The sequence below is a fragment of the Schistocerca cancellata genome, chromosome 3, assembly GCF_023864275.1.
Source record: "Schistocerca cancellata isolate TAMUIC-IGC-003103 chromosome 3, iqSchCanc2.1, whole genome shotgun sequence".
Taxonomy (NCBI): Eukaryota; Metazoa; Arthropoda; class Insecta; order Orthoptera; family Acrididae; genus Schistocerca; species Schistocerca cancellata.
This window is the reverse complement of record NC_064628.1, coordinates 679,587,758-679,615,124: the sequence shown is the minus strand read 5'-3', so window position 1 is coordinate 679,615,124 and position 27,367 is coordinate 679,587,758. Positions and strand designations below refer to the sequence as shown.

At 46.1% G+C, this 27,367-nt stretch overlaps 1 protein-coding gene across 1 annotated transcript in view; it reads left to right on the top strand.

The window, feature by feature from the left end:
* The window catches only part of LOC126176502 (facilitated trehalose transporter Tret1-like), a 50,770-nt gene extending 23,467 nt beyond the window's left edge, over positions 1–27,303 (top strand). The window contains exons 4-5 of the mRNA XM_049923657.1: positions 13,124–13,336; positions 26,824–27,303. Coding sequence (XP_049779614.1) covers positions 13,124–13,336; positions 26,824–27,303 — 693 coding nt within the window. The remainder of the gene's footprint in view (positions 1–13,123; positions 13,337–26,823) is intronic.
* Positions 27,304–27,367: the final 64 nt, after the last annotated feature.

Genomic DNA, 27,367 nt, shown 5'->3' with positions numbered 1-27,367 from the left:
CTGTAGGTGCTTCCTAACCGAAGTAGCTGAAGTGTTTGGCGTTTCAAGAGGCATCATATCGAAGATTTATACCACATACAGGTAAAGCGCCATCAGCATTTAACCATACAGTAAAGCTGCATGCCCTCGGGAAAAATTACGGCTGTAGTTTCCCCTTGCTTTCAGCCGTTCGCAGTACCAGCACAGCAAGGCTGTTTTGGTTAGTGTTACAAGGCCAGATCAGTCAATCATCCAGACTGTTGCCCTTGCAACTACTGAAAAGGCTGCTGCCCCTCTTAGGGAACCACACGTTTGTCTGGTCTCTCAACAGATACCCCTCTGTTGTGGTTGCACCTACAGTATGGCTATCCGTATCGTTGAGGCAGGCAAGCCTCGGCACCAACGGCAAAGTCCATGCATGAGGAGGAGGGGGGGGGATTCTGAAAGTGGCAGGGGTAAAATACAGGGAGAGAAAGGCTATTTACAATTTGTACAGAAACCAGATGGCAGTTATAAGGGTCGAGGGGCATGAAAGGGAAGCAATGTTTGGGAAAGGAGTGACACACGTTTGTAGCCTATCCCCGATGTTATTGAATCTGTGTATTGAGCAAGCAGTAAAGGAAATAAAAGAAAAACTTGGAATAGGAATTAAAATCCACGGAGAAGAAATAAAAACTTTGAGGTTCGCCGATGACATTGTAATTCTGTCAGACACAGAAAAGGACCTGGAAGAGCAGCTGAACGGAATGGACATGGTCTTGAAAGGAGGATATAAGTTGAACATCAACAAAAGCAAAACGAGGATAATGGAATGCAGTCGAATTAAATCGGATGATGCTGAGGGTATTATATTAGGAAATGAAACGCTTAAAGTAGTAAATAAGTTTTCCTATTTGGGGAGCAAAATAACTGAGGATAGTCGAAGTAGAGAGGATGTAAAATATAGACTGGCAATGGCAAGGAAAGTGTTTCTGAAGAAGAGAAATTTGTTAACATCGAGTATAGAGTTAAGTGTCAGGAAGTCGTTTCTGAAAGTATTTGTATGGAGTGTAGCCATGTATGGAAGTGAAACGTGGACGATAAATAGTTTGGACAAGAAGAGAATAGAAGCTTTTGAAATGTGGTGCTACAGAAGAATGCTGAAGATTAGATGGGTAGATCACATAACTAATGAGGAGGTATTGAACAGAACTGGGGAGAAGAGAAGTTTGTGGCACAACTTGACTAGAAGAAGGGATCGGTTGGTAGGGCATATTCTGAGGCATCAAGGGATCCCCAATTTAGTATTGTAGGGCAACGCGGAGGTTAACAATCGTAGAGGGAGACCAAGAGATGAATACACTAAACAGATTGAGAAGGATGTAGGTTGCAGTAAGCACTGGGAGATGAAGAAGCTTGCACAGGATAGAGTAGCGTGGAGAGCTGCATCAATCCAGTCTCTGGACTGAAGACCACAACAACAACAAAGGGAGAGCGGAAAATTATCATTCGCTAAGTCAGAAAGCAGACGAAATGATGTGCTGAGTGATCGTGATAGACGTCATTGAAGATTTTCAGGAAAAATAGGACAAAGACAACTGGAAAAGTAATTACATAACTGAATGTCACACTCACGAACTCTGTGAGCACCAAAACAACCAGCATGGAACTCCATAAGCAGGGAATTTCAAATCGAGCTGGAATACCGAAACCACTCATCACTGATGCAAAGATCCTTCGCACGAAAATATGGTGCCGAAGCCATAAACCCCGGACTACTGAGCAATGGGAAAATGTCATTTGGTCGGATGAATCTTGTTTCACGATGTTTTCCGCTTCTGGCCTATTTTAAGTCCTAAGACTGAAACAAGGCGGGGGTTCGGTCATGATTTAGGCAGTCGTATTGCAGTGCTCCCCATGGTTACTTTGCAATATCCTGTTATTGCCAAGGATTAAGCCATCATTTTGGGTGATCTGGTCCATCTCATGGTACAATGTGTTTTCTCTAACGGTGGTCCTGTGCTCCAAGACGACAGGGTGCCTAATTAAACAGCTCGCATTATCCTGGACGTATTTTGTGCGAATGAGGATGAATTGCGTCACATCTCTGGCGAATACAGTCACCAGATTCCAATATTATGCAGCCATTGTGGTTTACTTTGGTAAGAATGCTGCCTGATTGCTCTCCAACTCCACTGTCTGCACTCAAAATCGCCACTATTTTGCAGTAATAATTACATAAGATTCACTTTGAAACCGTACAGAACTTGTGTTTATCCTTTTCGAGACGATTGGAAGCTATTTTGAACGCCAATGGTTTTCAACACCGCTTTAGGCATAGCAATGTGTGTTTGGTGCCTCAGTATTTTTGTTGATCCCCTGTACAGCCCGAAACCTCCCCTTAGAAAAATTTATGAATTACTGTGCTGGTAAACTCCTTACGTTATTTGATTTTTAAACAGCTGAGCAAAACTGAAAGTACTCAGAAATTTCTCTCTTTACTTATTCTGATCATCACTAAACTGAATATTTTTTTACGGCAACGCAATATGACTACCAATAGTCCCTACAAAAGAATGGCCCTGACTAACAATAACCTATACCTTTCATGAATCACTTACCTCACAAAAATCTTCGTTACTCGAACTACTGCAATACAGCGAGCGCCAATACTGCCAGCTAAATAAAGGATTCTAAGTACTGAAGGCACTAACTACTGTTAGGCATAGTTACCAAATGAAAGATTTTGATAGAGAACAAACAATGTATTTACCAAATGGTTCAAATGGCTCTGAGCAGTATGGGACTTAACATCTGAGGTCATCAGTCCCCTAGAACTTAGAACTACTTAAACCTAATTAACCTAAGGACATCACACACATCCATGCCCGAGGCAGGATTCGAACCTGTGACCGTAGCAGTCGCGCGGTTCCGGACTACAGCGCCTAAACCGCGTGGCCACCGTGGTCGGCATGTATTTACCTTAATAGTGTTCAAAAGTGTTCATGACTTCCAGTCTTACAAATTTCCTTTTTTCTGACAGACACACGTCCAGATCGTCCGTTCTCAAAACTCTGCCCTCTCTCTCCCCACATCCACCACTGCTGACGGCTCACCTCCAACTGCACAACGCTACGCGCTGTTCACATCCAACTGCCCAACACTACAATAGCGAATATTCCAACAATGCCAACCAGCCACAGACTGCACACAGCACAGCCAGTGATTTTCATACAGAGCGCCACGTGACGCTACCAACATAAAAACCTAAACGGCCTACTTACATAGCCCCCATGTGTTGCGCTAAAAAAATATCGTGGGTCAGTTTAGTGATGACCAAAATAAGTAAAGAGAGAAAAGTCTGAGTACGTTCAGTTTTTCTCAGCTGTTTGAAAATCAAATAATGTAAGGGGTTTACCAGCACAGTACTTCATAAATTTTTGTAAGGGGAGGTTTCAAGCCTAATGTAGCCAGGCGTGGTTCCAAATGGGACTGACAGGAGTCGTGACCTCAGCTCCCGTCAAAGAGCATTTTACTAAAAGGGCTTATGTTTTGATACGTTTTAATTTCAAATTTTTTCAAATGGTTCAAATGGCTCCAAGCACTATGGGACTTAACATCTGAGGTTATCAGTCCCCTAGAACTTAGAACTACTTAAACCTATCTAACCTAAGGACATCATACAGATCCATGCCTGAGGCAGGATTCGAACCTGCGACTGTAGCGGTCGCGCGGTTCCAGACTGAAGCGCTTAGAACCGCTCGGCCACACCGGCCGGTCAAATTTTTTCAGCTAACCTTCAGAAAATCTAGCGGAAAGAAGACTAAAACCCCCGAAAATGCCAAGAAATTTTAGATAATAACAAAGTTTGTTTAACACAAGACACATTTCAGTTGCTTGCATGACGGATTGCCCACGAGGATGTGCTTGTGGCCTGTACAAACGTTCTGGCCAGGTAAAGGCGGCCTGATCCTACCTACCAGCAATAAGAAATCCAACATGTTTCGTAAGTCCACCAATACATCTAGCAAACCACAGGAAACAGAGTAACGATAAATGTAATGGTAAAACCTTCCACTACTAATAAAAAATAAGAGAAAGACGGACATCCCCGAAAGTAGGTGTAAACGACTGAAAGAAACAGCACTGTGCCATTTGTATAGCAATAGCCTGAAAACCTGTGTCCACAAGCGCTGTGCTAACTTAAATACTGATAATGATGAGTGCATACATCGATCTTATATCGCATATGTTATGAAATTATGAAAATTGTGCAACACTGTTGTAATCATAGTTCCTTCATCTTTTCTCTGCCTCCTGATGACTGGGTGTTGTGTGCTGTCATTAGGTTATTTAGGTTTAAGTAGTTCTAAGTTCTAGGGGACTGATGACCATAGATGTTAAGTCCCATAGTGCTCAGAGCCAGTTCCTTCATCAATTACACGACACAGGTACTTTTAAAATTTTTAGACGATTGCTTTTCATTGCTTTTCAGCTACAGTTTCTTGATAGTTGTATTCAAACGATGTACTAAGCAACGAAATAAACAAATTATTATTAACATATGAAGATTTTATACATTTTACTACTATTGCATCAAAATCGTTGATGTATCTGTTTAAAACTTGGGTTACAGCAAGATAAATGTAGTGGGGTGGGGATGGAGAGAGCAACAACGAACTGTGAATGCAACCCCCACCTCCCCCCCCCCCCCCTTTCCCCAGACCCCCCTCCCATAGGTCTGCCTCTAACTGTACCAGACCTTGGAAACAGAGAGAGCAATTTTCTAAATGGAACATATGTTTTAGAGAAAACTTTAGAGACATATTATACTGAAACTATAAAACCTGAAGTACCGTCGGGCCAATGAGGTATGCAGCATGTAAACATTGGTTTCCGCGGCCGTTGTCACAGGCAATAAAATTATTCTGGGTATGAGGCCGCATTGTCAACTGTAAAATCCGTATTACAGCTGACTATGCGGCCTCAAATCCAGAAGCATTTTATTGACTGAGGTATGCAGTGTGCGTATGGCATTATTGGTCCGGAGACCATGTGCGATACGTTCGGCCGCCTGTTGCAGGTCTTTGTACTTGATGTCTCATGGACGACTTGCACGTCGATGACGATGATGACGATGGGAAAATGAGAACGACACATACAAGCAGTGCTCAGCCGACAAAATCCCCAACATCGCTGGAATCGAACACGGAGCGCCGGAGCCAAGAGACAGCAAAGTTAACAGGAAGACCACGAACTGTTGACGAGATGTGCGGTACTATCTAAAGTTACACCTGTAACGAGAAAGTCAGCTTACTGTTTGTGGCAGACGGTGCTTCGGGTACCTTGTCACTTCACACCTTCCCTATTTCAGTCGTGAATGATGCACGGGCAGAACGGCTATTAGCGAGCCTCCGTGAGAGCTTGCTCTTCTCTGATGTTACCTTCGTGATATTTTCGCGGGATTTACGTAACGTAAGTCTTCTAAGTACGTACGTGAAAATCTCCGTGATATTCTGTACTCTTTTGTAGCTTCTGTCACTGTAGTTGGACGAACGTGTCTGTGCTGTTTTCTAAACGAACTAAACGAAATACTAAAGGACAGAAGCAGAAGTAGTTAACTAAAATTTGTACCAAAGCTGGGATTGAACCCAACTCGCTTGCTTATTAAGCAAATGTGTTGTCCACTACATCACGCTGCTTTGTGGCGAAACACATGTGCATGGACTACCCTAATCCAGTGCCCTCCATAGCTCAAACCTAGGGTAGTCTATACAACTCTCTGAACCACACTGCCAGGGTCATATAGTGGATAACACAGCTGCATAGTACGCAGGAAACCAAGGTTCATGTCCCGCTCTCGGCACAAATTTTAATTAACTACTTCAGCTTCTGTCCTTATCGAAGATAAAGTTGAGGCTCAATATGTCTCCATGAAAATTAATTCCATGACATCAATAAATAACATACACTTGAGGTACAGGTAGGATTTCCTCATTACATACAAATATGGGGTGCTATTTCGATATCGGAGAACCTCAGTGATGCTGACTGTTCAAAAAGGGGAAAATCAAGATGGGTTAGGGTGTGAAATTAAGTTTGTGTTATGCAGGTCTTGGAACAGAGTAGTCCATGTTGCAGTAATGTTAGCTAAAGTGGCTCTAAAATGGTTCAAATGGCTCTAAGAACTATGGGACTTAATACCTGAGGTCATAAGTTCCCTAGACTTAGAACTACGTAAAACTAACTAACCTAAGGACATCACACACATCCATGCCCGAGGCAGGATTCGAACCTGCGACCGCAGCAGCAGCGCAGTTCTGGACTGAAGCGCCTAGAACTGCAAGGCCACAGCGGCCGGCTAAAATGGCAGGATGGTGTAGTGTATAATACAATTGACTAATAAGCAACAGAACTGGGTTCAAGTTCCAGCCTTAGCACAAATTTTAATTCATTACTCCAGCTTCTATCGCTGTAGAAGATAAAACTGAGATTCAATATGTCTCCAATAAAACGTAATTCCATGTGGTAAATGAAATCCGCTGCTCTTCTTTGAATATTTTCTATTACCTCTAATAGCATTATCTGAAGAGGGCTCCATACCAAAATGTAATACTCAAGTACGGGACAAGTGAACGTTTCGTATGCTGTCTGCTTGGTTGGTTCAAATGGCTCTGCGCACTATGGCATCTGAGGTCATCAGTCCCCTAGAACGCTTAGAACTACTTAAATCTAACTAACCTAAGGACATCACACACATCCATGCCCAAGGCAGGATTCGAACCTGCGACCGTAGCGGTCGCGTGGTTCCAGACTGAAGCGCCTAGAACCGCTCGGCCACATGGGCCGGCAGGTGGAATATACCTCCTGAGGATTCATAGAATGAAAACATGGACCAAGTAGGCTTTTTTCTGTTTATTATCTGTTCAGTTGGCTAGTTTCAACCGCGGGTAATTTTCAAGCACATACACCATTGATCAAACGTACCCGGACACCCCCAAAAACATACATTTTTCATGTTAGCTGCATTGTGCTGCCACCTGCTACCTGGTACTCCATATCAGCGACCTCAGTAGTCATTAGACATCGGAAGAGAGCAGAATGGGGCGCTCCGCGGAACTCACGGACTTCGAAAGAGGTCAGGTGATTGGGTGCTACATGTGTCGTACGCCTGTGAGCGAGATTTCCACATACCTAAACATGCATAGGTCCACTGTTTCCGATGCGATAGTGAAGTTGAAACATGAAGGGACACGTACAGCACAAAAAGCGTAGTCGCTGACCTCGTCTATTGACTGGCACAGACTGTCGAAGTTGAAGAGGGTCGTAATGTGTAATAGGCAGACATCTATCCAGACCATCACACAGGAATTCCAAACTGCTTCAGGATCCACTGCAAGTACTATGACAGTTAGGCGGGAGGTGAGAAAACTTGGATTTCTTGATCGAGGGACTCCTCATAAGCCACACATCACGCCGGTAAATGCCAAACGACGCCTCACTTGGTTTAAGGAGCGTAAACATTGGATGATTGAACAGCGGAAAAACGTTGTGTGGAGTGACGAATCACGGTACACAATGTGGCGATCCGATAGCAGGGTGTGGATATGGCGAATACGCGGTGAACGTCATCTGCCAGCGGGTGTAGTGCCCACAGTAAAATTCGAAGGCGATGATGTTATGGTGTGGTCGTGTTTTTCATGGAGGGGGCTTGCACCCCTTGTTGTTTTGCGTGGCACTAACACAGCACGGGTCTACATTGATGTTTTAAGCACCTTCTTGCTACCATCTGTTGAAGTGCAATTCGGGGATGGCGACTGCATCTTTCAACACGATCGAGCACCTGTTTATAATGCACGGCCTGTGGCCGAGTGGTTACACGACAATAACATCCCTGTAACGGACTGGCCTGTACAGAGTCTTGACCTGAATCCTATAGAACACTTTTGGGATGACTTGGAACGCCGGCTTCGTGCCAGGTCTCAGCGACCGACATCGATACCCCTCCTCAGTGCAGCACTCCGTGAAGAATGGGCTGCCATTCCCAAAAAAACCTTCCAGCACCTGACTGAACGTAAGCCTGCGAGAGTAGAAGTTGTCATCATGGCTAAGGGTGGGCCAACATGAATTCCAGCATTACAGATGGATGGCACCACGAACTTCTAAATCATTTTCAGCCAGGTGTCCGGATACTTTTGATCACATAGTGTATTTTAAACTTCATGCTTCGTTTCACACTCTCATACATTACTGGTGCATTTTATCACACTCAAAACTCATTGAGGCTGTGGACACCAAGAAAATAAAATTTGAGGAAGTCTTCCTGAAGACTGTTCCAATGTCTCAGTGCCTGGCATCTTCCTCTCCTAATGTTTTATCTGATCGTTCCACTTTAAATACCAACATACGCTCACGGAAATACACTCCTGGAAATGGAAAAAAGAACACATTGACACCGGTGTGTCAGACCCACCATACTTGCTCCGGACACTGCGAGAGGGCTGTACAAGCAATGATCACACGTACGGCACAGCGGACACACCAGGAACCGCGGTGTTGGCAGTCGAATGGCGCTAGCTGCGCAGCATTTGTGCACCGCCGCCGTCAGTGTCAGCCAGTTTGCCGTGGCATACGGAGCTCCATCGAAGTCTTTAACACTGGTAGCATGCCGCGACAGCGTGGACGTGAACCGTATGTGCAGTTGACGGACATTAGGCGAGGGCGTATAGTGGGCATGCCGGAGGCCGGGTGGACGTACCGCCGAATTGCTCAACACGTGGGTCTCCACAGTACATCGATGTTGTCGCCAGTGGTCGGTGGAAGGTGCACGTGCCCGTCGACCTGGGACCGGACCGCAGCGACGCACGGATGCACGCCAAGACCGTAGGATCCTACGCAGTGCCGTAGGGGACCGCACCGCCACTTCCCAGCAAATTAGGGACACTGTTGCTCCTGGGGTATCGGCGAGGACCATTCGCAACCGTCTCCATGAAGCTGGGCTACGGTCCCGCACACCGTTAGGCCGTCTTCCGCTCACGCCCCAACATCGTGCAGCCCGCCTCCAGTGGTGTCGCGACAGGCGTGAATGGAGGGACGAATGGAGACGTGTCGTCTTCAGCGATGAGAGTCGCTTCTGCCTTGGTGCCAATGATGGTCGTATGCGTGTTTGGCGCCGTGCAGGTGAGCGCCACAATCAGGACTGCATACGACCGAGGCACACAGGGCCAATACCCGGCATCATGGTGTGGGGAGCGATCTCCTACACTGGCCGTACACCACTGGTGATCGTCGAGGCGACACTGAATATTGCACGGTACATCCAAACCGTCATCGAACCCATCGTTCTACCATTCCTAGACCGGCAAGGGAACTTGCTGTTCCAACAGGACAATGCACGTCCGCATGTATCCCGTGCCACCCAACGTGCTCTAGAAGGTGTAAGTCAACTACCCTGGCCAGCAAGATCTCCGGATCTGTCCCCCATTGAGCATGTTTGGGACTGGATGAAGCATCGTCTCACGCGGTCTGCACGTCCAGCACGAACGCTGGTCCAACTGAGGCGCCAGGTGGAAATGGCATGGCAAGCCGTTCCACAGGACTACATCCAGCATCTCTACGATCGTCTCCATGGGAGAATAGCAGCCTGCATTGCTACGAAAGGTGGATATACACTGTACTAGTGCCGACATTGTGCATGCTCTGTTGCCTGTGTCTATGTGCCTGTGGTTCTGTCAGTGTGATCATGTGATGTATCTGACCCCAGGAATGTGTCAATAAAGTTTCCCCTTCCTGGGACAATGAATTCACGGTGTTCTTATTTCAATTTCCAGGAGTGTAGATAGAGACTTGTGTAATAAAAACACAGTTATTTACATCCATTTATGCGCTATTTTTTACTTTCGTTTACGTTTAGGCTGAACTGCCGGTTCACCAAGCATCAGTCATTTGTAGATCTTCCTCCTTTTCGCTACAGTTTTCCAACAGTGCGACTTCTAACTACAGAATGAAACAGGACTCTAACAGAATGACTACTCCATCTACGAAGGAGGTAGCTTGTAAAATACTCGTTTGCCCCATGACTGAGTATTACCCCTCGATATGGGTCGGCCGCGCGTTGTGGCGGCGCGGTTTGAGTCGTCATGTCACGGATTTGCGCGGCCCCTTCTGATGGAGGTTCGAGTCCTCCCTCGGACATGGGTGTGTGTGTTGTTGTTGTGGTGTCACCGCCAGACACTACACTTGCTAGGTGGTAGCCTTTAAATCGGCCGCGGTCCGTTAGTGTACGTCGGACCCGCGTGTCGCCACTATCAGTGATTGCAGACCGAGCGCCGCCACAGGGCAGGTCTAGAGAGACTTCCTAGCACTCGCCCCAGTTGTACAACCGACTTTGCTAGCGATGGTTCACTGACAAAATACGCTCTCATTTGTCGAGACGATAGTTAGCATAGCCTTCAGCTACGTCATTTGCTACGACCTAGCAAGGCGCCATTACCAGTTACTATTGATACTGAATCATGTACAGTCAAGAGCGACGCTCATCATTAATGGATTAAAGTTAAGTATTCCACCAGCTACGTCCGTTTTTCTAAATTCTAATTTCCTTGTCCTGTTCCAGACCTCACGCCAGCCTTCGTGAGCTAAAACGCGTGCCTTTCGGCTTCCTCTAGTATCACGGTGTTGGCTCTCCTGTCAACCCACAACAGTTGTTAGCATCGGTTAGTTTAAATAGTGTGTAAATCTAGGTACCGATGACCTCAGCAGTTTGGTCCCTTAGGAATTCACACACATTTGAACATTTGATGTGGGTCCCTTACCAGATAAATGTTATAGAGGTAATTGAATAGAATCAAAGTTCACAGATTATGAAGGTTGTTCAGGGACATTTTATGAACGTTTTGCTACAAGGGAACGGTGGTCTCTGATGGCTTGTAACAGAATATTTGCATTTCGTTAGATTTATTATCTCTATTTGTCTGGATATTTGAAGTGCACTGAAAATATCTACACGACAGTGCGGATGTTGCTGGTATCAACTATGTGTCTTCTTTGGAAGGAAACTTCTTACATTCACTAATGGATTTTGGTGTTGACAATAGTAATGTATAGTTTACCATTCACACTCAGAAAAAATGGTTCAAATGGCTCTGAGCACTATGCGACTTAACTTCTGAGGTCATCAGTCGCCTAGAACGTAGAACTAATTAAGCCTAACTAACCTAAGGGCATCACACACGTCCATGCCCGAGGCAGGATTCGAACTTGCGACCGTAGCGGTCGCTCGGCTCCAGACTGTAGCGCCTAGAACCGCACGACCACTCCGGCCGGCATTCACATTTGCGTTCAGTATTGCTCGATTCTGTACGGGGCTTGTTTTTCCTGTAGTGTTATATGTATTGTATGTTAACAGCCCGCATCTCGTGGTTGTGCGGTAGCGTTCTCGCTTCCCACGCCCGGGTTCCCGGGTTCGATTCCCGGCGGGGTCAGGGATTTTCTCTGCCTCGTGATGGCTGGGTGTTGTGTGCTGTCCTTAGGTTAGTTAGGTTTAAGTAGTTCTAAGTTCTAGGGGACTTATGACCACAGCAGTTGAGTCCCATAGTGCTCAGCGCCATTTGAACCATTTTATGTTAACAGCCCGCCCACATAGCCGTGCGTGTTAAAGCGGCGCTACGGGGACGGGAAGATGCGCCTGTACCGGATCTAATCCGCCCTGACGACGAGGGTCGGTGTGCCAGACACTTTCGATGTGGTATTTAGGCGGTTTCCCACAGCTCATTAGTTGAATATCAGTCTCGTACTCAAGTTCAGATACAGTTACGTGATTCGCAAGCAGTTAGGAAAACTTTCGCTTACGTCTTCACGAATGTCACTACACGTAGGCTGCTGGAGTACAAATATTGCGTCCGCGGTGCAAGGGGGTGGAAACAGGAAGGGCATCTTACCACCCTTTAAATTAACCACACCAAACCCGTAAAGAATCATGCCGACCCTGAGCCGATACGGGAGAAAGGCAGGATGAGAAGTTGGTTGTACGTTAACAGTGATCACGACGCTCAACATTCACAACAGTACCTGCACGGGAAGAGGTATGCGTTAGTTAGGCAATGTACCGTGCACTGACAGAACAGATTCTGTACGTACTTCACCTGAAGTTTGTTGCTTTACTCCAGGTCATGGGTAGTCAAACTTTTCTACCTACCTCGCACTTTTGTATCTATGATAGTAAAAAATTTTTCTAACCGACCACGATTTCTACAGTAATGGTAATTTACTAAGTAGGGAAGTGACTTCACGTTGTAAAATTCATAAATCAGTTCCAGAGAATTGAAGCATATAACAATAGTTACTTACCAAACTGTTTACGTCAAAATTTCATGAGAATGTAATGAAAATAACTTTGACTCCCAACTGCTCACCGTCCACTACGAAATCTGGAACATCCACTAGCAGATGGTAGGGAAAAGGTCGATTACCACTGTTCTAGGTTTCGTGTTGTGAAGGCAGTTTCACAGAAACAATGGTAAATTGGGTAGCAATCAAATGGTTCAAATGGCTCTGAGCACTATGGGACTTAACATCTGTGGTCATCAGTCCCCTAGAACTTAGAACTACTTAGACCGAACTAGCCTAAGGACATCATGCACATCCATGCCCGAGGCAGGATTCGAACCTGCGACCGTAGCAGTCGCGCAGTTCCGGACTGAGCGCCTAGAACCGCGAGACCACCGCGGCCGGCGGGTGGAAATCGAAAAAACTCTAATTACGTTATTAATCTGTACCAAGGCACCGTGGACAACGGGTTCTTTATAGCAAAACCCTCAGAAGATGAGTGTGATCAACATTAGAAGTTTAGTCGGTCGAGTTTAACTCCATCCTTAATGTGTAATGATAAGGAATTTCATGGAAATAACATAAAAAAGATTTGCAGGACATAGTGGCTGCAGTTCGTGATGAACTGTTTGAGGCGAAGCTGAAATAACGTTGGGGATTGCTTCAGGGGTCTAACTGTACATTTCAGCATGATTAAGTATTAAACTATTGCCAGTACGGGAGTATGGGTTCTCAGCAGGTGGGAAAAGCGCCACACAGTGTTACTTTTCAAGTGTGCTAATAGTGTTAGTATGAGCCACTCTGACTTTTTTGTTTTATTTTTGTTTTTTTGCTACAGTCTGTGACGGAGACTAAGGAGCGCACTGGCTCTCTGAGGGACATGTTCACGTCTCGCGCGGCGGTGCGAGGCCTGGCCATCGGCGTGGGTCTGCAGCTGGCGCAGCAGCTGTCCGGCGTCAACATCATCATCTTCTTCTCTGTGCCCATCTTTGTGGCCGCCGGCACCTCCATGGACCCCAGCGACTGCGCCATTGTTGTCGGCGTCGTCCAGGTGAACGCTCCCGCGCCTCGTCCTCCATTTGACTTGGGCACTATCTGCACCTGAATCTACGTACAACATATAAATACTCTGCAAATGACTTTCCTGTGCATGACAGAACGTACATATAATGGCTCCACACTTTAGGGTTTCTTTTAGTTCCAATCTAGACTGGAATGGCTGCTTAAATGTCTCTTTGTATGATGTAATCAGTCTAATTAAGCCTCGCTCGATAATCTCTTCAAACGACTGGTTAGGTTTTGACCCACAGCATAGTGAAATGAAATGGTCGTGTGGCATGGATGGCCGGGGGTCACCACCTGATGAAACTCGGCCGCCGAGTTGCAAGTCTTTTTAGTTGACCCCACATCGGGCGACTTGAGTGTCGATGATGATGAAATGATGATGAGGGTAACACAACAGCCAGTCCCTGGGCGGAGAAAATTTCCGACCCGGCCGCGAATCTAATCCGGGCTGTCCGCTTGACGTCAGACACGCTCAGGGAAGTGGGTGGACCATTGGATAGTAACCTTTCGATACATTTCAGCAATGGCATTGTGCTACTCCGCTGCAGAGTATGCCTTCCTGTTTGGTATGAGTCAGAACATGCCAAACAGGTTGACATTGCCCTAAACTACACGTGCAGGATTGCACTACTGGCGATTAAAATTGCTAAACCAAGAAGAAATGCAGATGATAAACGGGAATTCATTGGACAAATATATTACACTAGAACTGACATGTGATTATATTTTCACGCAATTTGGGTGCATAGATCCTGAGAAATCAGTAACCAGAACAACCACCTCTGGCCGTAATAACGGTCTTGATACGCCTGGGGATTGAGTCAAACAGAGCTTGGCTGGCGTGTACAGGCACAGCTGCACATGCAGCTTCAACACGACACCACAGTTAATCAAGAGTAGCGACTGGAATATTGTGACGAGCCAGTTGCTCGGCCACCATTGAACAGGCGTTTTCAGTTGGTGAGAGATCTGGAGCATGTGCAGTGCAGCAGTCGAACATTTTCTGTATCCAGAAAAACCCGTACAGGACCTGCAACATGCGGTCGGCATTATCCTGCTGAAATGTAGGGTTTCGCAGGGATCGAATGAAGGGTAGATCCACGGCTCATAACACATCTGAAATGTAACGTCCACTGTTCAAAGTGCGGTCAATGCGAACAAGAGGTGACCGAGACGTGTAGCCAATGGCACCCCATGCCATCACGCCGGGTGATACGCCAGTATGGCGATGACGAATACACGCTTTCAATGTGCGTTCACAGTGATGTCGCCAAACACGGGTGCGACCATCATGATGCTGTAAACAGGATCTGGATTCATTCGGAAAAAATGACGTTTTGCCATTCGTGCACCCAGGTTTGTCGTTGAGTACACCATCGCAGGCGCTCCTGTCTGTGATACAGCGTCAAGGGTAACCGCAGCCATGGTCTCCGAGCTGATACTCCATGCTGCTGCAAACGTCGTCGAACTGTTCGTGCAGATAGTTGTTGTGCTGCAAACGTCCCCATCTGTTGCCTCAGGGGTCGAGACGTGGCTGCACGATCCGTTACAGCCGTGCGGATAAGATGCCTGTCATCTCGACTGCTAGTGATACGAGGCAGTTGGGGTCCAGCATGGCGTTCCGTATTACCCTCCTGAACCCACCGATTCCATATTCTGCTAACAGTCATTGGATCTCGACCAACGCGAGCAGCAATGTCGCGATACGATAAACCGCAATCGCGATAGGCTACAATCCGACCTTTATAAAAGTCGGAAACGTGATGGTACGCATTTCTCCTCCTTACCCGAAGCATCACAACAACGTTTCACCAGGCAATGCCGGTCACCTGCTGTTTGTGTATGAGAAATCGGTTGGAAACTTTCGTCATGTCAGCACGTTGTAGGTGTTGCCACCGGCGTCAATGATAGCATCTTCTTCCTGTCGGCTACATTTCGCGTCTGTAGCACGTTATCTTCGTGGTATAGCAATTTTACTGGCCAGTAGTGTATAACAGGCTGCTTGAAGTCAGCTCCAGTCGAATGGCTCTACCACCTTGCAGGAATTGCACCACCTCCTGTTGGAAGAGAAATAACAGCAAGCAGGGAAAGAACGAAAATGGAGCAAGAAAAAATGCATCCCATTTATGGGCAACAACCCTAACCACAACGACTGAGGTCAGGGAAAAGTTTCCTCAGTACATCGGAGAAACTAACAACCACTGAAGAAGAAGCCAGGCTGCCAGTACTTAGGGATGAGACAGCCCATCCTCCTGGTTGGAAAAGATATTCAGAATCTTGATCCCCTAGTCATGACCATAAATGGTCAGTCTGGAAGTCCTTGGGTGTGCTTAGGTCGGGAGTGGGCCGATCACGCGTTAACATAACAAAATGTGGATACATTGAAGAAAACAAAACCCAATGTGACTGCGGGGAAAAACAGACTGTTCAACATGTTCTTCAGTGTTGACTGTGTCCAGCCGCTGCACAGAAAATGACCTTCACCAAGCAATTGAAAATCCACTGTAAGTGGCCTAATTTTACCCAAAGATTGTATAAACTTTGTTGAACTGTCAACAATAGTATAAACTGTGTTTTATCTATGTTTCTGACACGAGAATAATAGTAATTCATTATTTGCAATTCGAGAAATTTATATATTGAGTGGATTCACTTTTGCGAGTTAGAGTGCTTTTTTTTACTATCACTTTCGCACCACATTGCAGCTTAGTTAGGGAATTGGGTGATTAATCATGGTGCACAATCTGTATCCGTTGTCTTTCTGCAATACAGTCTCCAACAGTGCGGGTAGCACGCCGCACAGAAAACGTTGAAAATCAGCACATATTACTCTACCTGGTAAAGTGTTCAATGCACGTATGCGACCCACACACTGATATTGAAGAGAAACAGATGCGTGGCTTCCAGCTGTCGAGGATTTCTATCTACCAGTACGTGGATTTCGTGGTAAGTTCTTGATCCACTTCGTGTGAGTCCCACCTCATACATAAGTAAAATACGACATTTGAAGCATGTCTCTTTAGGTCTCAGCTGTTGTCAGTGGTTCAAAAGGGTCGCTCTAGTTTCACTGAGCAAATAATCAAATTTTCAAATGACAAAATATTATTTTTTTATTTATATTAGGGACTGAAAAAACATGAAGTCAAGATCGTACATGAAATGTACTTTGTTAGGACTATTTACTAGTTTCGGCTAACAATCTAGCCAACTTCAGGTCATAAACCGATCTTGGTAGCATTGGTGCGATTACAGCTTCACACATCGTCAAACCTCTCTTAAAATGACAATAGCTGTAACTGACAATTTAAAATAGTTTTTCATCTTTCTTGGCCATTGTAAATGAACGATGGTCATAAAAGAAAGACGTTATGCCGTTACAGTTTAGTAGCTGACATAATCGGTGTTTGTATCATTTTTTACCAACACTAATCAATAATGTTTCATGATCTGAAGATGCCTTGACTGTTAGCCGAAACCGTTGCCATCTTGACTTCATGAATTTTCAATCCCTAACATAAATAAAAAATTTACAACAGATCGCGTATATCCTGGCTGACAATGTCAACAAACTTGAAAAATATCATCAGTTGGGATATACTTCCACTTGTCAGGGACATTCTATTGTAGAAATATAACATTTTATTAAACGAATTACGCTTTTATGGAATAAATGGTACAGTACATTGCAGATTTAGTTCCTATTCCACAGGATCCGATCATGGCTATTAACTGTTCTTGCTCTGTGTTTTATTTGAATCACGTTGACGAAATATACTTTTTCTAGATTATGAAAAATAGACCTTGCAATGCTTGTGTATGATTAGATTCCAAAGTTTATGATGTGCTCGTGTTACTGTTGATACAAGAAGAATAGCTCTATTAAGTAAGGGAATTTGTACAGGACTGAAAGGTTGAACTCGTATGATTAAATCAAGGAGCATTGACATACACCGACATCGATCATTTTTGGTCAAAGTTCAGAAATTTGTGGACCAAATGACAGAGTTTTACCAACTGATGGTATAGAAGCATTATTGTCAAGCCGAGTAAAGGAGCAGTAACAGTGAGGTATATGATGCTGCCGACTAATCTTTACATAATCAACCAGTATCTTAAAACTAATGGTACCATCGTAGAATGCTTTGAGCTGTAGAGGGAGTAGTGTTGTACTCTTGAACGCAGTACCACCGTAAACGTATAACTGAATTGTAATCGTTGAAAGGGAGAACAAAAACTCCTTTTGTTGCCATGTTGTCGCCATCTTGACTCGACGCGCCTTGGGTAATAATTAAGCGGACCAGCTGCACCAGAGAGACTCCTACCGGCAATCACACGAGCTGGCAGTTTATGATAGGAAGCAATATAAAAGTTTAGTTCCAGTGCGCAACTTAAAATCTACCCCTGGTTTCCATCATTCTACATGTACTCTTGTGAGATGGAATGAATCTTTTTGAAACACATTGTGTATCTACAAAATAGGTCTGCAATGCTGGCAGTTGAGATTTCAGCACCAGGAAAGATTGAAAACAACGAAATTTTACTCCATGTGCACATCTAGTATAGTAGGAGAAATACATGATTAAATTTGCGGGCGATTTCATAATATACTCGACGCAAAATCTAGTATACAGAGTTTCTGCCTGTTGCAGCAACAATGACTCTAACCCGGATAGGTATCTATTGGAACAGGGTTTGGATGACTGTTACGGGTAAGTCATTCCGTGCTGTTTCAGCTCTGTGCTATGGTTCATACATATCAATAACGCGGCATGCAAATACAGGCGTACAATTTCCTCGGTGAGCCATGATCGTATGTTTCCAGTGGATCAGAGATCTGAAGAATGTGTTGGCCAGGATGACAGTGAAACACCCTTCGTGTCAAAGAAGATCGGCACAGTATGGGCGTTTGGTGCTCTCGCTTTGTCCTGTTGAAAACATCACGCAGACCTCGAATACAGAGGGCAGTAGTCGGTCTTAACATCTCACAAATATAATGATGGCTGCTGTCCAGTTGCCCAATTAAGCTAATCAGACTGACTGTATTTTATATACAGGGTGGTCCAATGATCGTGACCGGACCAAATATCTCACGAAATAAGCGTCAAAATAAAAAAAAAACTACAAAGAACGAAACTTGTCTAGCTTGAAGGGCGAAACCAGATGGCGCTATGATTGGCCCGCTAGATGGCGCTGTCATAGGTCAAACGGATATCAATTGCGTTTTTTTAAAATAGGAACCCCCATTTTTATTACATATTCGTGTATTACGTAAAGAAATATGAACGTCTTAGTTGGAGCCGGCCGGAGTGGCCAAGCGGTTCTAGGCGCTACAGTCTGGAACCGCGCGACCGCTACGGTCGCAGGGTCGAATCCTGCCTCGGGCCTGGATGTGTGTGATGTCCTTAGGTTAGTTAGGTTTAAGTAGTTCTAAGTTCTAGGGGACTGATGACTTCAGAAGTTAAGTCGCCTAGTGCTCAGAGCCATTTGAACCATATTTTAGTTGGACCACTTTTTTCGTTTTGTGATAGATGGCGCTCTAATAGTCACAAACATATGGCTCACAATTTTAAACGAACAGTTGGTAACAGGTAGGATTTTTAAATTACAATACACAACGCAGGTACGTTTAAACATTTTATTTCGGTTCTTCCAATGTGATACATGTACCTTTGTGAACTTATCATTTCTGAGAACGCATGCTGTTACAGCATGATTACCTGTAAATACCACATTAATGCAATAAATGCTGAAAATGATGTCCGTCAACCCCAAAGCTTTTGGCAATACATGTAATGACATTCCTCTCCACAGCGAGTAGTTCGACTTCCGTAATGTTCGCACAGGCATTGACAATGCGCTGATGCATGTTGTCAGGCGTTGTCGATGAATCACGATAGCAAATATCCTTCAACTTTTCCCACAGAAAGTAATCCGGGGACGTCAGATCCGGTGAACGTGCGAGCCATGATATGGTGCTTCGACGACCAGTCCACCTGTCACGAAATATGCTTTTCAATACCGCTTCAACCGCACGCGAGCTATGTGCCGGACATTCATCGTGTTGGAAGTACATCGACATTCTGTCGTGCAGTGAAACATCTCGTAGTAACATCGGTAGAACATTACGTAGGAAATCAGCATACATTGCACCATTTAGATTGAAATCCTTAAAATGGGGGCCAATTTTCCTTCATCCCTTAATGCCGCACCATTCATTAACCCGCCAAGGTCGCTGATGTTCCACTTCTCGCAGCCATCGTGGATTTTCCGTTGTCCAATAGTACATATTATGCCTGGTGTATGTTACCGCTGTTGGTAAATGACGCTTCGTCGCTAAATAGAACGCGTGCAAAAACTCTTCCATCGTCCCGTAATTTTTTTGTGCCCAGTACCAGAACTGTACACGACGTTCAAAGTCGTCGCAATGCAATTCCTGGTGCATAGAAATATGGTACGGGTGCAATCGATGTTGATGTAGCATTCTCAACACCGACGTTTTTGAGATTTCCGATTATCGCGCAGTTTATCTGCTACTGATGTGCGGATTAGCGCGACAGCAGCTAAAACACCTACTTGGGTATCATCATTTGTTGCAGGTCGTGGTTGACGTTTCACATGTGGCTGAACTCTTCCTGTTTCCTTAAATAACGTAACTATCCGGCGAACGGTCCGGACACTTGGATGATGTTGTCCAGGATACCGAGCAGCATACATAGTACAAGTCCGTTGGGCATTTTGACCACAATAGCCATATATCAACACGATATCGACCTTTTCCGCAATTGGTAAACTGTCCATTTTAACACTGGTAATGTATCACGAAGCAAATACCGTCCGCACTGGCGGAATGTTACGTGATACCACGTACTTATACGTTTGTGGCAGTTACAGCGCCATCTATTACAAAGCGAGAAAATTGGTCCAACTAAAATATTCATATTTCTTTATGTACTACACGAATATGTAATAAAAATGGGGGTTTCTATTTAAAAAAAACGCAGTTGATATCCGATTGTCCTATGGCAGCGCCATCTAGCGGGCTAACCACAGCGCCATTTGGTTTCCCCCTTCAAGCTAGACGAGTTTCGTCCTTTGTAGATTTTTTGTTTGATGCTTATTCCGTGAGATATTTGGCTCGGTCACTATCAATGGATCACCCTGTATAATTATACTCAAACCGTCACACCAGGCACGGATGGTGCATGCAGTTTGGTAGCGTTCGTTCTGATCAGAGCCTGCACAGATTGATACGTCTATCATAATGCTGTATGCGAAACTGTAACCATCAGATAAGACTATGTGACGCCGCTTCTATGTCCACTATTGTCGCCGACGCGTCACTATCAGCGCACTTTCTCTGCTGAGAAACAGCATCAGTGGTTACCGTACTGACAGTACGAAGTGCTTCAAACGTCGAACTGTCCTGTTCCTTGCTCGTAAATGATATGGATGTACGATTATGCGTGGCCAAACGCATAATACACTCCTGGAAATGGAAAAAACAACACATTGACACCGGTGTGTCAGACCCACCATACTTGCTCCGGACACTGCGAGAGGGCTGTACAAGCAATGATCACACGCACGGCACAGCGGACACACCAGGAACCGCGGTGTTGGCCGTCGAATGGCGCTAGCTGCGCAGCATTTGTGCACCGCCGCCGTCAGTGTCAGCCAGTTTGCCGTGGGATACGGAGCTCCATCGCAGTCTTTAACACTGGTAGCATGCCGCGACAGCGTGGACGTGAACCGTATGTGCAGTTGACGGACTTTGAGCGAGGGCGTATAGTGGGCATGCGGGAGGCCGGGTGGACGTACCGCCGAATTGCTCAACACGTGGGGCGTGAGGTCTCCACAGTACATCGATGTTGTCGCCAGTGGTCGGCGGAAGGTGCACGTGCCCGTCGACCTGGGACCGGACCGCAGCGACGCACGGATGCACGCCAAGACCGGAGGATCCTACGCAGTGCCGTAGGGGACCGCACCGCCACTTCCCAGCAAATTAGGGACACTGTTGCTCCTGGGGTATCGGCGAGGACCATTCGCAACCGTCTCCATGAAGCTGGGCTACGGTCCCGCACACCGTTAGGCCGTCTTCCGCTCACGCCCCAACATCGTGCAGCCCGCCTCCAGTGGTGTCGCGACAGGCGTGAATGGAGGGACGAATGGAGACGTGTCGTCTTCAGCGATGAGAGTCGCTTCTGCCTTGGTGCCAATGATGGTCGTATGCGTGTTTGGCGCCGTGCAGGTGAGCGCCACAATCAGGACTGCATACGACCGAGGCACACAGGGCCAACACCCGGCATCATGGTGTGGGGAGCGATTTCCTACACTGGCCGTACACCACTGGTGATCGTCGAGGGGACACTGAATAGTGCACGGTACATCCAAACCGTCATCGAACCCATCGTTCTACCATTCCTAGACCGGCAAGGGAACTTGCTGTTTCAACTGGACAATGCACGTCCGCATGTATCCCGTGCCACCCAACGTGCTCTAGAAGGTGTAAGTCAACTACCCTGGCCAGCAAGATCTCCGGATCTGTCCCCCATTGAGCATGTTTGGGACTGGATGAAGCGTCGTCTCACGCGGTCTGCACGTCCAGCACGAACGCTGGTCCAACTGAGGCGCCAGGTGGAAATGGCATGGCAAGCCGTTCCACAGGACTACATCCAGCATCTCTACGATCGTCTCCATGGGAGAATAGCAGCCTGCATTGCTGCGAAAGGTGGATATACACTGTACTAGTGCCGACATTGTGCATGCTCTGTTGCCTGTGTCTATGTGCCTGTGGTTCTGTCAGTGTGATCATGTGATGTATCTGACCCCAGGAATGTGTCAATAAAGTTTCCCCTTCCTGGGATCATGAATTCACGGTGTTCTTATTTCAATTTCCAGGAGTGTATGTCTGTCCTCTCGAGAGCTAGTCGCTTGCGGCCATTAAGAGCGTGTTCGGCGTTACACATAGGACCTTCTGAAACCACTGATTACATAGTGCCATGACAGTCGTCGGCTCACGATCATAGCGAGCAGCAGTATTACGGAACTGTAAGTTGCCGTCTCGATAGGCTACGATTCTGCCGCTGTGAAATTCTGACACATTCTGCTAGACGTTTCTCTTTCTTACACAAGGCACAGCACGAATTTCGCACAAATAAACAACATTCAAATGTGTTTTCTGAATGAGAAACCCACTGCGTAAAATACAAAATGTAGATAGTGCCTGCTTTGTACGGTTGCATTGAAAAACTGATCACTTGCATGCCCAAGCATGTGTTATACTTCCTGGTAGTTTCACATTTGTTGCATGCAGCACTGACGGAGTCGCAATTTTAATGGCCAGTTGCATACAAATGTGTACCTCAGTAGCTGAGTGATCACTACGACTGGTTGTCATGAAGAGGACATTGGTTCGATTTCCTATACTGCCAGGGATATTTCCTTGGTGGGTGGACTGGAATGTGGTGAACTCAGTCCCGTGTTCCCAACTAAGCAGCTACCTGACTGAATAGTAGTGGCTCCAGCTAACGGAAACTGGCAATGGCCGGGAGAGCAGTGTGCTGATCCTGGGCTTCTCCATACAGCATCTGACGAGCCATGGGGAGAAGATGGTGCGGCGGTCGGTCGATACCGGTGGCGCTACCAGGGTTTGTGGACGGAGTCTGTGATTTCCTGTCAGAGAGGCCACAGTTTGTTGTAATTGACGGAAAGTCATCGAGCAAAACAGAAGTGATTTCTGGCGTTCCCCAAGGTAGTGTTATAGGCCCTTTTCTGTTCCTTATCTATATAAACGAATTCGGAGACAATCTGAGCAGCCGCCTTGGGTTGTTTGCAGATGACGCTGTTGTTCATCGACAAATTAAGTCACCAGAAGATCAAAACAAACTGCAAAACGATTTAGAAGAAATATCGGAATGGTGCGAAAAGTGGCAGTCGACCTTAAATGACGAAGAGTGTGAGGTTAGCCACATGAGTGCTAAAAGGAACCCATTAAACTTCGGTTACACGATAAATCAGTCTAATCTAAACGCTGGAAATTCAACTAAATACCTAGGTATTACAATTACGAACAATTTAAATTGGGAGGAACACACAGACAATGTTATGGGGAAGGCTAACCAAAGACTGCGTTTTATTGGCAGGACACTTAGAAAATGTAACAGACCTACTAAGGAGACTGCCTACACTACGCTTGTCCGTCCACTTTTAGAATACTGTTGCGCGGTGTGGGATCCTTACCAGATAGGAGTGACTGAGTACATCGAAAACGTTGAAAGAAAGGCAGCACATTTGTATTATCGCAAAATATGGGAGAGAGTGTCACAGAAATGATACGGGATTTGGGATGGACATCATTAATAGAAAGGCGTTTTTCGTTGCGACGGAATCTTCTCACGAAATTCCATCACCAACTTTCTCCTCCGAATGCGAAAATATTTTGTTGACACCGACTTACATAGGGAGGAACGATCACCAAGATAAAATAAGGGAAATCGGAGCTCGTACGGAAAGATATAGGTTTTCATTCTTCCCGCGAGCTATACGAGACTGGAATAATGGACAATTGTGAAGGTGGTTCGATGAACCCTCTGCCAGGCACTTAAATGTGATATGCAGAGTATCCATGTAGATGTAGATGTACAGGCGTACATGCACCACTATGATTGATTTTCTGGACACTGGGCACATTATCAATTTTGGCTGTGGTTTTGTTAGGCAGAACACTGATCCAGGAGGGGTGTGCTGTGGCCATCACCTGACTAGACTAAATGCTGTGTCCTGGGGATGTTGATACGTTAGCTCGAGATTCTCATAAAATTGTGAGCCCCAGTCTCTAACAGATCGAAAATATTAAGTAGATTCATTGTAAGATGGCTCACACAAATACTCTGTCTGCTTGACTTGAGCCTAGTCTATATATAATTTAACGCGTTTCTTTTGGCTGCCAGTAAGTAGACATTGTATTTCTGATGAAAGTCTCGGAGATGTCTGACATTTTCTACATGCGCCTAAATGATTGAACCGCGATTTATTTTCAAAGAATATTCTTAAGAACTTATTTTATTTACTAGTGATTCATCAAGAACATTATAACATTTAATCACACTATGTAAGCATGGAAGTTGTTGCCAGTGAGTAACTGATGAAATCATAATCAAATTCCTTTTAGCAAATGGGAATTTTATTCACTTTAATAGTGCCTAAAAGAATTTTTTTAAAAGAAACAGCTTTAAAATTATAATCAGAAAGCATCCTCTAAATATCACAGTTACATTTTATTCAGAGGCAGAAAGAAACAAGTTTTGACTGTATGAGCTTTCGGGCAGAGAACCTCGCTGCTCCCTTTTGACACGGCCGTAGTTACAACCGTTCACAACAGCCTCTGAAAGACTACACTGGTGCAAATCTGCAACACACTAGATAACTTTAAACTAAGAGATTTAACAATTCACACAAGCACACAAACTATGCCCCCCCCCCCCGTAGGAGGGATGGAAATGGTACAAAACACTAACAATAAAAAAATTAACCTTGCCACCGAAGGTACAACTTGATTTTAACTTCTAAGAAAAGTCTTACTGTGAAAGGGTGCCAACGTTATATACTAAAATGATCATTTAAATAAAATCCCATGAAATGCAATCTTATATAAAATTCTACAATGTTGGCCAAACAATAGTTAAGATGCTCTACAGTACACAGATACCGCCTCTCAAGATCATGGGCAATAATATCGAAGTTTCCAAAGATCAAAACATATTTCAGGTATTAGGCCGTTACACTCCAAGCAATAAATTCGTTAACACACCAAATCCGACAAACATGACAGAGGCAGTTACTAACGTACGGATGGTGACCTCACCAAGAAAACAAGTAGAATTCAACAAGAGTAAATCAAAGAACATACCACCAATCACTTAACTTCTAATAAACTGCGATTTCTCGAGAATACCTTGGACAGCACCCCAAAATCGCTCTCTCGAACCGTCCGCTGCCAGCCGCTTCAACGGACGCAGGAAGGCGCACCGATCTCCCGTCTCACGGCGTCGCAGCTCGCCCCAGCCAGACTGATGTCGTGGGTTGACTCCTGTTGCTCTCGTGTCGACCGCGAAGCCACTACCCCTCACTATACGGCGCGGCCCAGTGGACTGACGTGGCGACCTCACATGCGCCGACGCTCAAGACGGACAAGTCATCTTGTGTCTCAGTGCGCGACCTACGAACCGATCGACCCAACCACCAATGACCATTGCCCGAGCAAACTCGAGCAGACTGGTGGCCTAACGCGCAGACTCAGATGCAGGAACCAAGCACCGACCGGGCGACCACTCGCTGAGTTCTCTTACTGGCGGAGTGGAAAAGGTTGATCCGAACGACAGACATACTAGCACTCCGAACGACAGACAGACACTAACTGCCTAACAGATGCAGACGAGAGACAGACTAGCAAGCTGGGGACGAGAGACTGACCCAGACTGACCGACTGGCGAGTTTTCTTTTTTTTTTCTTTATTGATTTTCAATTCCACCCGAAGGGGGCGGGCTGGCAGCAGCTTAGTACGCTGCTCTACAGCCTACAGACTTTTTTAAAAACGGAAGAAGAAAAGAAACAGGCGATAAAACGGTGCCTTAAAGTGTAAAATGGCGGAAAAATGCGGAAAGTTAAAACAGAAAGCAAAAGGGGTTGGCAATGTTAATAAAAGACACAGGAATCAGACAAGTAACATAGTAGACACACAATTAAAAAACATGGCGACAGTCTGGTTTCTGTTCGCAAGAGATAAAAAATCACACCCAGCGACAGTATGATGGCCGTTCGCAACACTTCCCAAAAGACACAACACGGAACACTCACTGTAAAACACTGCACGAAAATGGCGGCACAAAGATGACACTCCCGAGCCAAAGGCAGATGGGGGTGGGGGGGGACCTGGAGGAGAGGGAGAAACAAGGAGGGAGGAGAGGAAAAAACGAAAAGTGGGGGGGAACCAAGGAAGGAGAGGACTCATAAGGGGGGAGAGGGGCAGGGCAGACGCGAGAGGGAATGAGAAGAGGCAGAGGAGGGAAATGCAAAAGGACTCGGGGGAGAGAAGGGGGCAGAGAGAGGGGAGGTGGGGAAAAAAGAGGATGGATGTGGGGGAGAGGGAGCCCAGGAAAAGGACAGAGGAAAGGAGGGGGAGTGAGGATCAGAGTTGAGACCGGCGAACTCATAGGGCCCCTTAAATTCATGTGAACAGGCAAACTTTCCCCTTTCCCACCAGAGGGAGACACCAAAGCTGCGATTGCCACAGCGGTGCCACCGCCAGAAACGGAGGGCGACTGCTTCACACAACGCGCTGTGGCGCGCTCTTCAAAACAACAGTTTTTGCCACGGCTCAATGATGTTGCAGTTTTAATGTCCAGTAGTGCATGTATCGCTCTTGTTGGTTAGTGGTCTACCAGGGAGCGGTGTGTCAGAATGTTTACGTTTCAGGTGGCGTCGACGCTGCTGTCGACCCTGCTGGTGGAGCGCGCGGGCCGCCGCGTGTGGCTGGTGCTGTCGCTGTCGGGCATGGGCGCGTGCATGGTGGTGCTGGGCGTCTACTTCCACCTCAAGCAGCACAACGCGGCGGCCGTGTCCGGCGTCGGCTGGCTGCCATTGCTCGCCATGTGCGCCTACCTGCTCACCTTCTCCCTGGGCACCGGCCCATTGCCCTGGGCCATGATCGGCGAGCTCTTCCCCGGCGAGATCAAGGGCATCGCCAGCTCCATCTGCGGTGGCGCCAACTGGATCCTCTGCTTCATCGTCTCCAAGACGTTCACCAACCTGGTGGACGCTTTCGGCACTGCCATCACCTTCTGGGTGTACGCGGGCATCTGTTTTGTGGCTGCCACCTGGATCTTCTTCTTCGTCATCGAGACCAGAAACAAGCCACTTGCGCAGATACAGAAGGAACTTTCGGGGAAGTCATGAACTCTTTCGTGATGCATACCTGTCCCGGTAATCGGATGCGAGAGCCAGTTCACAACATCAGCGA